Source organism: Hemibagrus wyckioides, linkage group LG21, assembly GCF_019097595.1.
Source record: "Hemibagrus wyckioides isolate EC202008001 linkage group LG21, SWU_Hwy_1.0, whole genome shotgun sequence".
NCBI lineage: Eukaryota > Metazoa > Chordata > Actinopteri > Siluriformes > Bagridae > Hemibagrus > Hemibagrus wyckioides.
In genome coordinates, this window is record NC_080730.1 from 9,350,583 (window position 1) to 9,368,658 (window position 18,076).

At 40.3% G+C, this 18,076-nt stretch overlaps 1 protein-coding gene across 6 annotated transcripts in view; it reads left to right on the forward strand.

Moving 5' to 3' along the window:
* Positions 1-18,076, forward strand: part of vgll4b (vestigial-like family member 4b) — a 39,524-nt gene that overhangs the window by 16,228 nt on the left and 5,220 nt on the right. For 4 of the 6 annotated variants that reach the window (XM_058374057.1, XM_058374059.1, XM_058374058.1 and 1 more), the window contains one exon: positions 10,996-11,179. In XM_058374057.1, coding sequence (XP_058230040.1) covers positions 10,996-11,179 — 184 coding nt within the window. Of the gene's footprint in view, positions 1-4,569; positions 4,934-7,500; positions 7,506-10,995; positions 11,180-18,076 lie in introns of those variants that run through there. The other 2 variants (XM_058374056.1, XM_058374062.1) reach the window with 2 other exon arrangements.

An 18,076-nucleotide genomic window follows, 5' to 3' on the forward strand; every position in this document is an offset into this window, starting at 1 on the left:
TTAGATGTATGGCAGTTTTGTGCTTCTTCTACTTCTTCTTCTTCTTCTTCTATAGCTATTCTTAGAGCATTAATCTTTTAACTGTCGTCGTTTTTAATGTACTCCTTCAAGTGTATAGTCCAAATATTCACAGTGAGTTTGATTACAGCGTAGTTACAAATCCCCTGTTGACTAAATTCTACAAGCATGATTAAAACTAAAAGCTTCAGGGACTGCTTCATGCTGTGGCTGAAGAAAAAAAAAATCCCTTGAAAGGTCAGTTGAAAATCTGACTCACTACTGCAAGATGATGTGCAGATGAATTCGGGCTCACAATTGACATCACATTTTCCCTCCAATCTGAAGTCTGGTGTGAAATGAAGTCTGTAACTGAAACTCTGTGTGAATTTATTCATTGTGCTACTGCCGCGTGAATGACCAGGTCTTTGAGTGTTCCTAATAAATTTGAAAAATAAATGAGATGAATTAATACAGACTCAGGGAAACACATAAATACACCGATCAGGCATAACATTATGACCACCTGCCTAATATTGTGTTGGTGTCCCTTTTGCTGCCAAACAGCCCTGACCTGTCATGCACTGTGTATTCTGACACCTTTCTATTAGAACCAGCATTAACTTCTCCAGCAATTTGAGCAACAGTAGCTCGTCTGTTGGATCGGATCACACGGGCCAGCCTTCACTCCCCATGTGCATCAATGAGCCTTGACCGCCCATGACCCTGTCACCGGTTCACCACTGTTCCTTCCTTGGACCACTTTTGATAGATACTGACCACTGCAGACTGGGAACACCCCAAAAGAACTGCAGTTTTGGAGATGCTCTGATCCAGTGGTCTAGCCATCACAATTTGGCCCTTGTCAAACTTGCTCAAATCCTTACGCTTGCCCATTTTTCCTGCTTCTGACACATCAACTTTGAGGACAAAATGTTCACTTGCTGCCTAATATATCCCACCCACTAACAGGTGCCATGATGAGGAGATAATCAGTGTTATTCACTTCACCTCTCAGTGCTCATAATGTTATGCCTGATAGGTGTATATGCTATATGCACATCATTGTTTACGCCCTCAACAAAAGCCAACAAGTCATTGGCTAAGGTTTTGGCCATTCATTTTAGTGATATGTCCTCACGTCATGTGTAAAAGATATCATTTGCATCTGGTTAGCGTCTTTATTTTCCCTTTTTGTTTAACCGTGTAAGAACTAGAGCATGGTTTTGCACTAGGTTTTATTTTCTTTAGCGCTTTTAACAACGGACAGTGTTGCAAAGCAGCTTGACAGGAATATAAAAACAAAACCTTTTAAATTGATATTTATCCCTAATGATTAAGCCAGAGGCAGGGGCAGTTCTGCAGTATTTCAGTGTCCATGCATGTTTCTGTTTCTGAAGATATGCAGGTTGTGCCATTGTGGTGTGTCAACATTGTTGTCATGCCAAGCGTGTGACGTTTAAACACATGTACATACCACATGAAAACTTTTATTTTGCAAAAGTAAGAAGGTTGTGTTTGTCCATCAGGTAAATGCAAGTAAAAAAAAACAAACAAACATGAAATCTGCTTGTCCTGGATACTTGACTATAATAATGTTTAATAGTTATAGAACAGGTGTGATATTTTTTCATTATTCAATATCATAAGTTCTGTTTATTATGTCAGGTTATTGAGATTAACACTGTTAGTCCCATGTACAACGTACTTGATGGTGTAACACCCAGATTTATATATATATTTTTTTGTTGTTGTTTTAACCAGTCAGACATGCTCGTTAATAACGCCTTACCAACACAATCAGATACACGTAATCACACACTTTTCCCTTCGTGTGGGAAAACACTGTACATAGGCACACCCCGGGTATAATACTTATGCAAGTCGTCTTGCTGGTTTAACTGTCAACCGTCTATTTTCAGATTTTCATGCACGGATGATGTGAAAACAGATATGCAGTTTTCACATCATTCATTAAGGTTTTGTTGTTGGACTATACTCTTGAATGCATTGCCTCTGTATTGTCTTTTGTCATTCTAACATAATCCATATAGAGGGACTTTTTTTCTAGTTATTAGTCCGTGCACTAATAATATACACCGATCAGGCATAACATTATGAGCACTGAGAGGTGACGTAAATAACACTGATTATGTCCTCATCATGGCACCTGTTAGTTGGTGTATTAGGCAGCAAGTGAACATTTTGACCTCAAAGATGTGTTAGAAGCAGGAAAAATGGGAAGGCGTAAGGATCTGAGCGAGTTTGACAAGGGCCAAATTGCGATGGCTAGACCACTGGATCAGAGCATCTCCAAAACTGCAGCTCTTGTAGGGTGTTCCCGGTCTGCAGTGGTCAGTATCTATCAAAAGTGGTCCAAGGAAGGAACAGTGGTGAACCGGCGACAGGGTCATGGGCGGTCAAGGCTCATTGATGAGTAACTCTGCGAGTGAACTCTACTGCCAGCATTATGAACTGAAACTTGATATTCATACATTTTTTGGGTCTTCAATGGTCGTTGTTACAAATCTCTACTGTTATCCAGCCATTAACTGTAAGCTCAACATGAACTTGACTAAATACTAAACTTAGACATTCGTTCGTTCAGTGTAGCAATACACATGATACACAGTGCAGTTGACTCTAGTCATCTGTGTCATTCGGAATCTTTTAAAGACAAATCAACCTATAATTACTGACATGGTAATCAAGGCAAACCTGTTGCAATCAGTTGACTCAGTTACAGCATTGTTTTCTGCTGGATCCCAGGACATAGTGGAATCACTGGAAATGAACACGCAGACATGGTAGCAAAACAAGTTCTGCAGAAAATGTATTAGAGAAATGGCAAGTAGAATGTCAGAATAAACTATTTGAAATAAGTCCAGATGCATCCATTCTTTCAAATCCAGATGACCAAGCTATATATACACAAGGTGCTGTATAGCCGATACTAGACTCACCCCGGGTATAATACTTATGCAAGTCGTCTTGCTGGTTTAACTGTCAACCGTCTATTTTCAGATTTTCATGCACGGATGATGTGAAAACAGATATGCAGTTTTCACATCATTCGTTAAGGTTTTGTTGTTGAACTATACTCTTGAATGCATTGCCTCTGTGTTGTCTTTTGTCATTCTAACATAATCCATATAGAGGGACTTTTTTGTCTAATTATTAGTCCGTGCACTAATAATATACACCGATCAGGCATAACATTATGAGCACTGAGAGGTGAAGTGAATAACACTGATTATGTCCTCATCATGGCACCTGTTAGTTGGTGTATTAGGCAGCAAGTGAACAGGAAAAATGTGTTAGAAGCAGGAAAAATGGCAAGGCGTAAGGATCTGAGCGAGTTTGACAAGGGCCAAATTGTGATGGCTAGACCACTGGATCAAAGCATCTCCAAAACTACAGCTCTTGTGGGATGTTCCCGGTCTGCAGTGGTCAGTATCTATCAAAAGTGGTCTAAGGAAGGAACAGTGGTGAACCAGTGCAGGGTCATGGACGGCCAAGACTCATTGATGCACGTGGGGTTGGCCTGTGTGATCCGATCCAACAGGCGAGCCACTTGCTAAAGAAGTTAATGCTGATTCTGATTCAGAGAGGTGTCAGAATACACAGTGCATGACTGGTTATTTTGGGTGCAAAAGGGGGACCAATACAATATTAGGCATATATTATGCCTGGTCAGAGTATAAATTCATGCAGTTGAATTTAATTTTTGTTTAATAACAGAAAACTCTCAGGAACTGTGCACTATACAGGATGTTTTAGACCATTATTTAACACCATACATACAGCCAAACATTATTAGACGTTATTAGACGCCCTAAAGCTTAGTAGACTTTGTAGAAAGTCAATTTTATTTTTCTAAGGCTTTAAATATCCTGCTATGATCAAGCTGGTTCATTAGAGTGTGTTGGCCACCAGGGGGCAGTAGAGTATTGTTATTAATCTCAGCATGACTTCTGTTTTACTTCTATCAAATTTATTTTTAGGAAACTTTGGTTTGTATGAAGTTTGTTGTAAAGCTTTTAAGTATAATCAGCTAATATAACCCATGAGCTATAGCTAAATTACCATTTTTTATTCGTTTATATTAAATTAATGTCTTTATTTATGGCCTTTTCTGTTGCCATTAAATACAGCTATGTACTTAGTATATATTATTGATTTATTGCATTTGCTTGTTATTCAGTATAAATATGAATTGTAGATTGTAACAGACTGAGAATATTTGTGTGTGTGTGTGTGTGTGTGTGTGTGTTTTCAAACGTACCACAGAAAACACTACAAAAAAAAGTTTATACTCTTATGTGTGCTCATCTTTGTTTCCATTTCATGTGCATTTTTATATTTATGGTTAAACAGTGCGCTATATAGGGTGTCTTATTTTATTCTAGTGCACTTATGCTGCGGGATTCAGCCTTGGTTCAGAAAGAAAGGGGGGGGGTGGGAGGGAAAAAAAACATCGAGGGATGTAGCGCGCATGCGTTGTGCCTTCGAGGTGTTCGGTGATGTAGCGCGCATGCGCAGTGGTCCGAGCCGAGTGGTTGAGAGCGGAGCGTGCGCGCGCGCCCGCCTCAGTGAGTGAGTGCAGTTGACTTACAGCGGGGCTGTGAGGAGAACTGACGCGATCCGCTTTCCTTTTTCCCTTTTTTTTCGTCTTTAAACAATTCACTTCAAGTGCTTTTAAACTCTAAACTTTTCTTTCTACTCTTTCGACAGTAGTGTGAACAGCTCGTGTTAAGGTTTTCGGTCGACCCTAGACGGGTTGAAGTTACATTTGAGAGGAGTTTTTAAAGGCTGGGCCTTTCTTTTCCCCCCCCTCCAGTTGGTTTGATATAAATGCTCTTTACCAAGATGGACCTGTTGAACTACCAGTATTTGGACAAAATGAACAACAACATTGGCATTTTATGCTACGACGGTAAAGTTCTATACTTATTATGTGTGTCTTTGTTATCCTGAATGATTTGTTGTGTCCACTTTTTTAAGCTCGGACTCTTAACATCTGTAAGTTCGTCAGTCCGAGCTGGAGGAGAAACAGGGCTTTATCACCAAACACTGCAAACTCTACAGAGGGACTGGTCATTTTAGAAGATTATTTGGGTCACACATGGATTTCCTAACGGATAAAAAGTGGTACACTGACCTGTTTAGTGTAATGAGAGCAGATAGTGATGGAGAGTGATCGAGAAATAAGGCATGGCTGATATTAATACTCAGCAATGTGCAGATTTTCTTACTGGACAGTTTTACTTTAGATTTGTTTACTTGATAAGTTTTCTTTTGTCTAGTTGGTTAGAGGATGGGCTCAGAAACTTTATTATAATAATATAAGCAATATGATTTTGCACTTTCCCCCTCCAAATGTGCCCGATGATGTGTTTTGTGAACATTGATATAAGTTATCGAGATTTTGAGATTAAGCTAATTTATTTTAGATTAGTGGTTAAGGTGTTGGACGACTGGTCAGAAGGTTGTGAGTCCGAATCACAGGTCCACCCGGGATTCGCTGGGCCCCCGAGCAAGGCCCTTGACCCTCCATAGATCAGTTGTATAAAATGTAAAACCTTATGATTGGTAAGTTGTACAATATTAGGCTTATAATGATCGCAGTGTGTAGCCTTACGCCTTACAGTTTTAAGTTATCGCAGACTGTCAGGCTTCTTCTGGGTCTTTGCATTGCTCCGTATTCGTTCTCCGTACTATATGGTATCACCTACTGTGACTTTAACATGTGTTTCTTGTTTACAGTCCCACAGTCAAACAGAAAGCAATACAGTCACACAGAGTGATCCAGTTCCCAGAGTCTAGCGTTCCCTGTCTAATGGCACAGATGTTGATCAGTTTCCTTGCCACATCCTTCCTGTTTTGAAATAGCAAGATTCACAGATGTCTGTGAGATTCACAACACACACTGCTCTTTAACGCAACTGAGATGTTTGTGTTTGTGCGTGTGTGTTTACTTATCTCGTAGATTTTTATTTTTTTCCCCCCTGCCTTCATTTGAAATTTTTTTTCCCCCAAAGCTCTCGTTGCACCGAGCAATTTTTTTCAACATTATTGTGATATTCAGTTGTCGTTGTGGACAATATTGTGGCTGTCCATCCAGGAAGAAACTGCCAATGATGAGGCCAACGGTATTTTTATTATAAAACAGCAAAAAAAGAGCACTGTGTGTCCTTCCTTCCTGGGAGAGTTAGTGTCAAACTTTACTATAATAATGTTTTAGCTTTATGGTGGGATAACACGTGACGATGGAGTTGTTTGACTACTTCTGCTTGGGTTTTTGTGTTGAACTGGATAAATGTCAGTATAGTGTGTAGCTGTTGAGTTCACATAAAGTGTGTGATGTCAGATCGAGTGTGTTTGGGTGGAGGGGAAGGTGTATAGCTTTTTCGCCACCGTACCATGCAGTACCAGACTCCTGTTGTCAGCAATCACTTGTCAAGAGCAGAAACGTGACCCAGAAGCTTCTACAACTCCCAGACTGTAGACTGAATTTCTGAAATTGAACAGAGCCGGACAGGGGACAATCCTAGTGATGCATTAGAAGTTTACGGTTATGAATATTTTATGGTTTGTGCTTGTACATGTGCTGGCGTTATGTTTTCAGATAGAACTAAGGACAGCTATGTAATATTATTCTGTGTTCATATTTGTTTCAGTGAACAAATTATGGCTTTACCTCCTCTGAGAAAGACACGAAATACCATCTCACATGCTCACTGCTGCCTTTTAGTTAGGGTAGACCTCATTTATTTATGTTAATACATTTTTTATTTATTTATTTTATTAAATTAAAGTCACTGCAGTGTTACACAGTACATAATGATGCTCTGTTATACTTGCAGGTTTCTCAGAAAAGGGTGTTACGATGTCGAACCGTAATATTGATGATGTATCATTATATAGTGCCTTTTTAAGTGCCTGAAGAGAAAGCAGGCCTGGTAACGCTGACCAGAAAGTTGTGAGTTCAACTCCCGGGCCTGGCAGAGAGCAACTTCAGGTCGCTTGTTAAAAGAAATCTAACTTTCATCTCCAGCTCCATGCTGGATTGTAATCGTGACTCACATGTAAGTCACTTCAGATAAGTGTGTCATCCAGATGTAGACTGGTAGATGAAAACATAGACTAGACATACCAAGTGTCGATAGTGCTGTTTTGGTTTGCAGTTTTGACTGCATCATCAGAAACGGTTCCCATCGTTATCTTAAAAAAAAGTTTATAGCATGTTAATACTCAGATGTACAGTATGGCCTGTGGGCTGTATGATGTGATATTGTTCCTATGTTATAACATCATTAAAATCTCTAAAAAAGTAGCCCATTTCTGTGCTTTCTTAGTCTCAGAAAAATAATATATATGATGCACATTAAGTACCACTTGGTAAATACTTCTTAAAAAAAACAACTGCTTCTTCCTCTTTCTTGGCTGATGCCTCATCCTCGTATTGAAATATCTGTCAAAGATAACCAGATATGTTGATGAAAAACTAGTAGCTAAAGCATGAGGTTGGATTACTGATGTGTTTGAGATAGCATTCTATGGTTCTGGCTTTATTATTGCTTGCCTGTTGTTGTGTGTTCAGCTTTGTGTATTGTGCAAAGTTGGTGGATCACATGACCCAGTGACAGGGGATGTAAATACACAGTCATGGCCCTTTTCCTTTGCTGCAGCACGACAGACTTTCCAGCTATTTTTGCCGCGCTCCGAAGAATCGCCAGAGAACACAGCTATACATACTGAAGCTGCCAGGGAACCCAGAGCACTGCATCATCCCTTAAAATAGGCCTACATGCATGCTGGGTATTTATGTACTGAAAACTGGAAGTGCATGTTGATATGTCAAGTTCATCCCATGAACTAGTACAGCTTAATCTTTTTCTCACCTGTAGCATTTGGTGGTTTTGCTGCACCTGACGTGCCAGTGAAAGAACGACTAAATTTCTCGGGTTCCTTTGGGTATTATATATCTTTATTTCAATGGAATATGTGAAACGTCTTGGCCCTGGAGCCTAAACGAGCGGCAAACAGCATCGGCAATCTGCCAGAAATATTTTAGAAAGCGTGTAGTATCTACATCAGTATGTAACAACAATGTGAATTGATTGTAAAGCAGATTTTGTAACCTAGATAAGATGGCTCTGGCTTTCAGTAGCACATGGTTTGTGGAGAGATTCTCATGTTCATGAGAGATAATGCAATAGATGGATTTGAAGCCTGTGTTCAGCACAGCGAGTTCTTGTAATTGACATGTAATTTACAGCCTTTTGCCACCACAACCATCGCTGAGAAAACATCACAAAAATAACTAACTAAAATGATCGTTCATGGAAGGTTAGTTTATTTATGTTAAAAGTGTGTGTGTATGTTTTAAAACCCCAAATAAACAGAAGCAGCTTACTAATTTACATTAGTAAAGCCTTGTTATAGTAAATCAGTTGTTTTAACAAATGAAATAACATGTAACTACTATACTATTGCTACCTTGACATACTATGAGGATATTACCATGTGTGTGTCCAGCAATTGAGTCACCCATAGTGTGGGATCGACATCTACATGACCCGAGAGCAGGATGGAGTTGGCCATTCAAATATAGTTACTGCATTTGTCTAGAGGTCATACACACCAACCTTAAACTTGACATTCTTCCTCGTGAACTTTTCAACTACAGTTTCTTTCCAGTTGAATATTTGTGTTTTGTGTTTTTAGGAGGAAGATGTTAATCTCTTATCCAATTAGCTGGCTAGTTTGTTGCTAACAAAAGACAGAGAAAATAAATAACTTGGTATTTAGCAATGCGAGATTTAATTTCAATTAGGAATAGAATAAATAATTATTTTATACCAGTATTGATTATGGTGGTATTGCTCTAATGGTTATTTGAAATAGTGTTATTTATGTTACTTATAGTGTATTAATGCTTAGATTTTTTCTGTAGGCTTGGGTTAGACAAGAAAAAGCACACAATGCACAGTTTAAGGTTACTGTGTCAGTTATTTTTGTAGTTATCTGCGAGGCTACCAGATCCTTCATACAGATACAGTGCAACAGGGCTGCATGCCAGCAAACAGAGCTTAAGTTCGCCGAAGCCCAATCGGAGCAGACTGAAATGCTGACTGTCACTTTTTCTGCTGAACAAAGGAGATAAAGCTAACAGGTGAAACGCACGACCCACCCCTGCCAGGACTCCCATTTTTCCACTCACTCCAGGCATTCATTTCAGACATAAAGAGCTTTAATTGTTGTCTGCCTCATGAATGGGTAGCACTGGCTGTGAGGGCAGATCAGATTTCAGGCAAAGGGGAAATATCATTATCTACAAACATTTATAGTGTGATCAAGGAGTTGGAATCCCTCGCATCCACCCCCTCTTCAGACCCACCCAATTATATTTCAAACTCAAGGTGTCCCTGCTCCCTCTCGCTGTGACTGCCAAGAGAGGGCTTAACTTCTTTTCTGCTTTCTAAAGCTTGTGTGTAGGTGTGTGGCATGGTGGGGGTTGGTTGGCTCACTTGTGTAACAAAATCCCATCCTGGCCTGATGTTTGAAGTCCTTAGAAGCGCTGGCCTTTGATCATTTGTGCTCCTAATGAGCGCCTTTCAGCAGATCAGAGGTTGAACGCATCTCCTCTGACACCGATAGGGATCTTTTATGACTCCCAGTGTAGGTTACCGTAAAATGCTTGGCAGAGATGAACAAAGTTCTAGAAATATTCACAGAACAAGACGTTGGTGTATTAACTCATTAAATATTCTTTAAAGACCTCACAGCTTTCATTTATGAAGCCCCGGAGACCCTACCAATCTAAACCTGACCTTTTCAAAGGCATGATCAGGTGCTCGAAAACGTCCTCCTTTCTGTTCCAGCACCCGTGAGTCAAATTGTAAACTGTAATTCGGTCTTAATGGATCATTCTCCAATATCACAATAGCCTGTGACACCGCCCTGCTCCCCACCTCCTATTGAAAAGCCTCTCTGGAGGCGAATGCAAATAAGCTATCATGTGTCAAGGGTCTCTCTAAGCCTCATATGAGCTCGCTATCTTTTCTCTATTACCCACTCCCGACTTCTGCCAAAAAACAATGATGTCATTCCCGTTGCCATGGAGCAGGGACAGACGAGCCGAAACATGCCAGTCAGGAAAATAGGACACTTGTTGTGGGAGAGGCCTTGTATTTCACCTCCGCATGATGCAGATACACACATTATTTGCACTCGGCTATTTATGGTAGAAAAGTCTGGAGAATGTTTTCTGATCATGCATCATTTGAATGATCTATATCGGAGGAAAAATGAGGAGAAAAGCAGCCGGCTATCTAAGACCCAGGGTTTCTCAGAATAGGCCTGTTGAACTTGGATTTTGCTCAGTAAATCTCATAAAAAGTTGATTCTGAGTTGAGCTAACCTCATCCCAAGTGGAAAGTCCCAGTTGCACCACACTGCCAGTTGTAATTTTCCTGCTCTCCTCCCACACACTGTGCTGTAAATATGCGGCCCTGGTTCTCAGCAGCTCTCCTCTGAAATAGCTCTGAAATGCCATTAATTCAGATCTGTTGCTATTCAGATCTGAAATTGCAGATGCATTAAGAGCAGTTTTCATTAAGCGTAATGTTATGCTGGTCTTCACCCTGGTGGTCCAGTTCAGATGAAAAGAACAAAGCCAGACTTTGATGTGCTACTTGGGGAGCTTTTATTTTTTTTCCCTGCTCAGATAGTCTGGGCCAACATTAGTCTTATATCGTACAATGAGTCTCTCTGGAGTATACGACTTGCTCTCGCCCCATAAATTCTGTCTGCTTGGAGAAAAAAAGATCAAATTGTTCGACTGGCGTTTTTGTCACAAACATAATGTATTTTGATGACATACTAAATGTTCCTTCCCACTTTTAGAGAAGCATAATTATCAATAAAACACACACACACACAGTATTAATAACACACAGTATTAATAGCAGGTCCGTTTGTGTGTTTGCACAGGCGAGGCAGCGCTGCGCGGCGAGTCCAGGATGCAGCCCATGTCTTCTACAGTCAGTAACCACAGGACAGCGCCTCCTCCCATCAGCCCCAGCAAGAGGAAACACAGCATCGAACTGAATGATGACAGCATGGAACCCAACAACGAGCATGTGGCCAAGATGAGTCGCCTCTTCGCTACACACCTGTACGTGCAACCTGTTTATCTGTTGATTTTCTCAGTGCTTTAACACACTAGATGCCATTCACACGTTGCGTTCTCAGGTCTCAAAGCCGTTATACACAGTCCTTGTATAAACATCAGTAATGCATTTTGCTATTTCAATCCTTTCTACACAACATGCAAAGACAGACAATTCAAATCCGGAATAACAGCCAGTGTGAGAAGCACTGTAGTGCACTTTTATGCCTTTCACTGTCATTATCTCACCTTATTTATGCATAGGCAGGTACATGATAAAATCAGTGTTAAGCTTTTTAAAATATCAAAATACAGAGTGCACTTTCACATCACATCATGATTATTATTCAAGACCGTTTCTGTTTGTATTGAAAACAAAATATGCCTGGTAAAACACAGCATAAAACAATCATTTGGTGTTTCATTTCAAATATTTACTCCATGTGGACTAGTTAACTTTCCTGTTGCACCGCATAATTGGGAAAAGCTTCAGCAAATCCACATTTATAACCCAGAGTGTCAAAATTCTGTCATATGTAGTTTACTGGAAACACACACACAATATTTACCTCAAAAATAAAGGCAGATTTACATGTCATCTTACCTTCAATTATACAAGATGGCTGACATCCCGCAGTCGTTTGGCGTGTCGCTTGAGTGCGTCCTTAAATGTTAACACTGTTCGTCTGTGTGATGCAATACTAACGTGAATAGTGGAGGTGATCTAGTGTCCACGACTTACCATCATGTCTAAAGTGTTGCGTACGAACACTAACACTTTTCCCTAGAGATAGTGTTTAAATAAACACAAAAAGAAAGGTCTGTTTCTGGATTTTCTTGATTAGTAAATATTTTTGACTGTCCGTCGAGGGTTTATGATTTGAAATGCAGATCAATCACACTGACCTGCAGAAAGTTTTCAGTAAAAAAAAAAAACAGCTCGTCAGTCTATGTTGCTCTGCATGAAATCACTTAACAACAGTTTGACTTGGAATCCAGATGGATAGTAGACATTGCATTCGGTCCTCCAGATGTACGCAAGATACGCAAGCAAGCATGCGAACAATGCTGTTTGTGTAGCAGCTGTGCGCGCACATGTACGCATAGTGAAAGTGAGGTATGTTTGCCCCTTTAGAAGACAGCTATACTTCCAAATGCTTTATATTAGGTACCAAAGTTGAACAAGAGCCATGAAGGTAACATCCTTGCCAAGAAATGCAAGGGAAAAGAAAAGCAGCTTGGAGAAGGACTGAAAGATGGCATCATTGCTGATGCCTTTGAATTCCTCCCATTCCAGACGCACGAGTGGAACACGTGGCCCATTTGTGGTGTGTCTCCATTCTGTTGTGGCGGAGCACACATGCATTCCTCACATTTCTGCTCAGCTTTGGAACAGCAACATCCAGTCATGAGACACAAGACATTACGGTTTAGTGTCGAATAACACACTGCAGTGCAAGGCTGATCGGTGTGCCACAAATTAGGGCACAAGTGTGAGAAAGGGAGAACAACGGAAGCACTCAGCGCCACAAGGGTCTCACAGTTGGTGCATTCTCAGCATGGCAAAGTATGTCTGTGCTTTCCAAATGAGGTGCTTTTAAATGGGTCAGCCCTGACTTACTTTTACTTTTTTATTGTATTGTAAGATTTGGTCTATTTGAAGATAATTTAGTGATATGGAGCATCAAAGCTGTGAAGTTCAACAACATCTACACTTTATTATATTCTTATAGTTCTGGCACAATTAGAAAAATATCATAAATCTGCTGTATTCCCAGTAGGTCAGTTTCAGGATATTAAGCATAGTGCTTGAGGCTAAAAGTTTTATTTAAAAATAATTAAGAAAGGTATGCATGCGTGAGGAAATTTACATGGTTATCACGGTGTCAACAAAGTGCAAACGTTACAGGGATTTTACCCTCTGCAGCTCAGACTCCAGTCCAGCCCAGTCCAGCTCAGGGTTGGAGCATGCTGGAGAAAAGGTCTCTCGCCTGACGTTTTCAGAATAATGTGTTTGTGTATGCTGCTGTTTGTACTCAGGCTGAGCTCTGATACCAAAACAATGATACCCTTATGGTTCACAAATTCCTGGTCGCCTAAACCAAAATAAAATACTGGCTTTCCAACCAGCAAGGATCTTGTTGTTATTATAGACAAATAAGTCTCTTTGTGCGACTTCCCCGCTTATTTGCCTACATCAAAATATGCAAACGCACTAATACAATGCCCAGGCTGAAAATTCATTTCTGTGAAGCGTAAAATTGTCTCTGTTGACGACGTGCACCTGAAGTGGGTTGAAATATAGCAGGGTATTTGTTTTAAAGCCCAGGCTTGTAGCACATGTGCAGAACTGCAAATCTCAGCAGAATCACAGCGGCTTATGAATAAATATGATTTGTCGCCATTTCAAAAGTTTTGAAAGGCGCATTGTTCCACGCTCAGAACACTGCTTCTGTTTCTTGTGGTCTCTTATGGTCAGCAAGTAGGGAAGGAAAAAAAAAAAGAAAAAAAGGTTGGGTTCTCGTAACATGTTTCAGCACATGTCCGTTATTGAGAAGTGTTCGTCGCTGATATGATCTCTGAGGAGACGACCAGTTTATTTCTGTGTGCTGTTTTAAGTTGGAGAAGTTTCACAGTACTCTCCAGCACGTAGTCTTTCACAGTCTCCTTATTTATGAGTAGTATGTCTCTGACACCTGACACCGTGGGCTTGAGGCAACAAGGAAGGCAGCTCAGGTTTCTGTTATTGTGTGCTAGGAGGAGGGACGAGCCCTGCAGCAATGCAGAGTTATAGACGTGGGGGTTGGGGCAAAAACGACTCTCTCTTTTCTTTACTACCCTCTTTTGTTCTCACGATGCACACTACACACCGACTTTGTTTCAGTTTTATGAAGTTTTTAGACCGACATTATTTGATGTCTTCAATACGGGCTAATATTTAATTAGCTTCACAAATGACGATTTTATTTACATAATAATAATATTAATAATAATAATTCAGTACACTGAGGTGATGTTTCAGGAGAGATGTCTTCATTAATTGTCATGTAGAATTCAAATGTTAGAGGGATATAAACAGCAGATCCCTTTGCAGAATTACTGAAATTAAAGTCAGGAGGGGGCCAATTTCTCATTTTCACTGCCGAGCCGAAAACAAAGGCGCCCTTATCCTGTGGGCCCACTGTGTACTGGAAGCCTGCTCTGGCCTGTCCCTCTGCTGCAGGGAAAAGTCCCTCAATCATAGCTCAGTCCACTTAAAACACAGCCTCCAGCCCACAAACTCTGTGTGTGTGTGTTGCATATGGTTCAGGATTAGTTTCATAACAAGCGTCTTATAAAGGGTCTTTGATTGAATTAAATCTGCTGAACCTGTAATGTAGTTCTAGCAGTGATCTAATGTTTTGGATGTTTTTAAGCAGAATCGAAATTAAAGAAGGCATGAAAATTAGATTTGAACTTAACTCTTATTATTAAAAGTTCTGTGTAGCAGTGAAGCATGCTGTCGTAAAGGTTTTCACTCCAAGCCAGGACTGAGCCGTGGAAGCCCTCAGCTGCCTGCTGGGAAATTTCAGAGCGAGTATTTCTCATGGCTCTGGAGCCAGCCAAATGGGGAGTGGAGAAGAGCCAGCACCATAGTGGTTTGGGTTGATGAAATCATTGTTAGCTGCCGATTTCAGCATGGTGTATACGCACTGAGGGAGTGACAACATAAATCACTTTTGACTGTAACGGTAAAGGAACTTATTCTACAACAGAAACCTGCAGCCATGCAGAGGTTTGGCCAAGTATCTGACATTGTATAGTATAATGAAACGCAGAACAAATCACTGTTAGTCACATGTAAGTTGCCTGTGAAGGAAAATTCTCCATTACATTTTAAGGGAAAAACTAAGTGCTATTAGGATTGGTTGCAGGCTTTTCGTGTAGATCTTTTAAAACCGTCACATGTGTTCTTTATTAGCATTTCAGCATATATTTTAAAGCAGTAGTGGATTCTTTGGCTCCAATTAACATATGCTCCCCACACTGTTAGAGATTTAGTCTCCTATAGTGTTGTATAGGCCACTGTTACTGTAAGCCTATACGAGTCAAGGTTGTCAGATTGACTACAGAATGGCTGATGGGAAACAGTGTGCATGTGATGCCTACATCAGTTGGAGTTTGGTTTCCAAAACTCTGCTTTGTGCAAGGCTGTGTTTGTATCCTGTGGTTCTGCCTTCCTCGCCTTGATTCGTCCCAGATGTTTCCTGTATCTCTAGGGTCGAGATTCTACTGACATAAAGAAGAAAGAAAGATACAGCACACCCAAGATTGCAGGGAAGGTTTTTTTTTTTTTTGTGTCACTGCGCTACTCAAATACTATTGTATGAATATGTCCCCAGTTTTATTGCCTGTCTTCTGAGTCTCCCAGCATGGACAGCACCTCTATAAAAACTAAAGTAGGCGGCCTACCTCGCTGAGCTCACAGATTTTCTCATATCAACAGTCATCCGAATCATAAAAGCATCTGAATTCGTGAGAGTTATGTCTCTCCGGGGGCTGATTGACTGCTCGAGTTCTTTCTTATGGATTTCTACTTAAGGGCTAAGGTTTAAAGTGACAATAAAGCAAGCGTTAAATGGAAGATTGGAGAGTTTAAATACTGTAGCTGAGATATTACTTGATCATTTTATGCAGTGCGGTTTGCTCCAATTCTTAAATTAATGGATGCTTTTGAATAACTAGTTTAAGACACCACAGCTTATTCCCACTAATTGTATACTGCATATAACCCGAGACCTTATAAAGAGAAAAAGAAGAAAGAAATGGAACTGTGCCATTCTATGCCTACGCTTAGACCAGAACATGTTGTGCTTTTCTTTCTTTCTTTCTTTCTCTCTCTCTCTCTCTCTCTCTTAAAGAACTTCCTACAGTCCCCGGGTTTGCACCTTTTGACACTCAATGCAATCACCTAATGACTAATTATGTAGTTGCTACAGACCCTAAACATTTCTCATGATGCCCCTTGTCTTGGTTATTTATTTCTTTTGCACCCGATTGCTTGCCAAGTTCCAGGGCCCCAAGGCTTTCTTGTGGGAGGACGCTGGGCTGTGTTCATGGTTTTTGGCAGAGATTAAAGTTGGGCAAGCACCACCTCTTTTCTGTGCCTTACTTAATCAAAACAGATGAAAGGGTCATGTGAAATAAATATGACTCCTTTCTTTTTTTTTTGCTTTGTATGTAATAGCACTACACTTAGGTTGAGTCACTTGGCAGATGTACTTATCTAGAGCAGTTTACAAAAACATGCAAACAGTAGAAGGCAGTTTAATGAAGTATTGTGTGTGAATGGATTCATCATGTGCACAAGTCGTATCTTGGCCCGAAGTGCAACAATTATTTCTAAGTGTGATGGTACAATAATAACCTAAGCTCCTTTCGTAAATCAAGGTTTTAAAAGTTCTCCCATCTTTTGGTTAACAATGGCAAAGATTTTAGCCGTGGATCAATTCAGACCTTGTTTCAATTCAGTCTTGTTTCATTGCTGAGGGACAAGGACACTGAAGCAGTGAGATTTAGCTTTGGTTTGTAAAAGCATTTCTAATCCTTTCCACATCGTGTTATTCTCTGTCTGCGATCACAGTTCAGTCTTCAGAAAGGAAGACGACTGAATGTACTGTTGTGGGCAATCTGCTCCCTGGAGATTCTTATGAAAAGAACATCAGCGAGTTGGAAAGGCCTTGTGTGTTTGTTTATAGAGGGTCATGAAACCATTGTTAGTAAGGCTCTCAGATTATTATTATTATTATCTTTTTTTTGCTATGTCCTAGAGTAGTTATTGAATCTTCTATTGCTCTTTTTTATCAATGCTGTGTGAATCATTATTAAGCACAACTGCAACATTCTACCTTCAGTATTTTTGCCTGCATATTACAGTCTCAACAAATTTTCTCTAGTTTATTTATTTACTTGAGAATAAGAGCCAAAGATAGAAGCTCAGCCTTTGTATCTTGATTTCCTGAGCCCAGGCCTGGTTTTCCCTGGCTCCTCAGGAAGGTCTGAACTGCCGTGAACTGTATAATTAGTTTTTGGATCCTTCAGTTTAAAAAAATACTTGCCTCTGTTTAGAAGAACATTTGGAATAGCTAAAGTGAAATTGGGGCAGGGAGCATGTGTTTCTTGCAAGCACATCTCTTTCTGGTGTTGTGGGGGGGGAAACGTTTCCGGCCGACACAACAGTGGACTCACAGGTGCTTTCCTTGCCAGCTTAGTTGCCAAGGAACAGACTATTTCAAGGATCACAGTCCACATGGTTAAAAAAAATGTATGCACTGACCCTAAGCCCCTTAAAGAAGTCCTCGCTGAATGCGAATGGACCAGGAACGGCTTTCTTTATTCCTTGTATATAAAGAGATGTTCAAAGAGTTGAATATAAATATTAAAATGAAGCAGTCTACAGTTACACCATCTGTGTGTAAACAATCACATTTTACACAAATTCTCTCTCAAATATTGATCTTGTTTGATGACCCATGTTCCTCTTAAATTCTGAATTAAAAGCAGAGCTTCCTGCCTTCAGTGCCACCTAATTAAAGCCAAAGTGTCCTCCCCCTGTTTCCGGCCTGTTGTCTAGGCCTGCTCTGTGCTCACTGAAGGGTATTAAGTTCTCTTCCTGTGAAGTGTACACAAGTCACTCGGTCCCTTCTCTGGGCCTCAGCTTGGTTGGCAGCATGAACGATCCCTTCTGGAAGGACTGAAACCTAAAACACCACGCGTGTCAGTTCTTTCAGGAAAAGAAGACAAGAACAGGACTGGACATGGAAGTTTGTTTTGAGAACAAGCCATTCTGGTTAGAAATATCTGAATATAGAAGTAGTGTTGTTTAAAATAAAAAGGACTAGATTAGCAGTCTTGGCCCTTTAG